General features: G+C 51.5%; 1 protein-coding gene across 1 annotated transcript; it reads left to right on the top strand.

Annotated features, from left to right (window-relative positions):
* Positions 1 to 528: 528 nt before the first annotated feature.
* Positions 529 to 808, top strand: GGTG_14401 (hypothetical protein; the record flags this gene model as incomplete). The annotated part of the gene is made up of 2 exons (XM_009232327.1): positions 529 to 564; positions 635 to 808. 2 exons carry the CDS (start codon positions 529 to 531, stop codon positions 806 to 808), a joined length of 210 nt encoding a protein of 69 aa, XP_009230591.1.
* Positions 809 to 1,224: the final 416 nt, after the last annotated feature.

Here is a 1,224-nt window from a genome sequence, read left to right as displayed (position 1 = left end):
TTCAAAGTGGCGGAATGAAACCTTTTGACATGTGACAATACCGATAACCTAACGAGAGGCCAGAACGATATCTGTGATGTTGACGGCACTTGGGCGTCATCACCCGTATCGCAGCCCAACGGTCCCCTCCATCACGGAGCGTCGGGATCGAGAGCGCATGAACCCCTTCGCGTCCTGTGCACAAAGCAGGGCCCTCATCCCGTCCGCCCCGCCCGTCTTTCTGGATCCTCAAGCCTCCCATCTCCAGACCTTTTGAGACCAAAAGAAATTACTATCAAAGTTGGAAACCCTTCCAAGCCCTCTAGTACCAGACAAACTCTGGCCATGCCGAAAAAAAGGAATAAAAAATAATTCCGAGGAAAAGCGGTCACTTTACCCGGAATTGCATAACGATATAACCCGTCGCTTTCGAGATGTTAGCCTCTTTTTCACCTTCCTTAATAATCTCAGTGCAGCACCCACTGAGGAGCGGGATAGCAACATCATGGGCAAATTCGAATGCCACAACGCCGAGTCCAGCTTATCGGGATGGGCGAGCAAAATGATTCCCATCACTATTCAGATGTATCCGTCGCGACGATACAACGCCATAGTCTATCACCAACGGTGTCAAAAGTGCGAATCCCTCAGCTAGCCGATCCTGGACGACTCCTACGGCGAGAGGGTCGCCTACTGGCTCAAAAAGTGGTCTGGCGTCCGGGTGCAGGCCCCTCAACGCTCTCAGAGGAAAAACGACAAGCCTCATCGGAGCAACCTGTGTGAGGGCTGTAAGGCAGGGCACTGTAAAAATGGCGACTGGAACGACTAGGATCTCTAGAGTTGTAACAAGGGCTCGTTCAAAGGGCTTGCAAACTGGCGAATAGCTTCAATTTGGCGAATAGCTTCAATTTGCAGATAATCTTTCAAGGCCCTCAAGAGCGGGAGGGGTATGAATAGGCCGTCAGGGTGGCCCGTGCCCCTTTTGTACGGGGGTCGTTAGGCACGTATGGGTCACGTGCTCCCATTGGGCGCCTCCGTGTGGCAAGGGTATTTTTGCTTAGGACGACAAGAACGTCAATACAACCATTGTTGCTCCTGCTCCAAGAATGGCTTAATAGCCATTACACTATTTCTCAAGCCAAACTGCCCTTAACTCGAAGCGCTTGCCGATGGGTATCTGGGTACGCAACTCGGCCGACTAAATAAATTTTCACCTCTGCCCCTTGAGTATTTCCCATCGAGTGG

The sequence above is a fragment of the Gaeumannomyces tritici genome (assembly GCF_000145635.1).
Source record: "Gaeumannomyces tritici R3-111a-1 unplaced genomic scaffold supercont2.367, whole genome shotgun sequence".
Classification (NCBI taxonomy): Eukaryota; Fungi; Ascomycota; class Sordariomycetes; order Magnaporthales; family Magnaporthaceae; genus Gaeumannomyces; species Gaeumannomyces tritici.
This window is presented reverse-complemented; position numbering and strand designations above follow the sequence as displayed.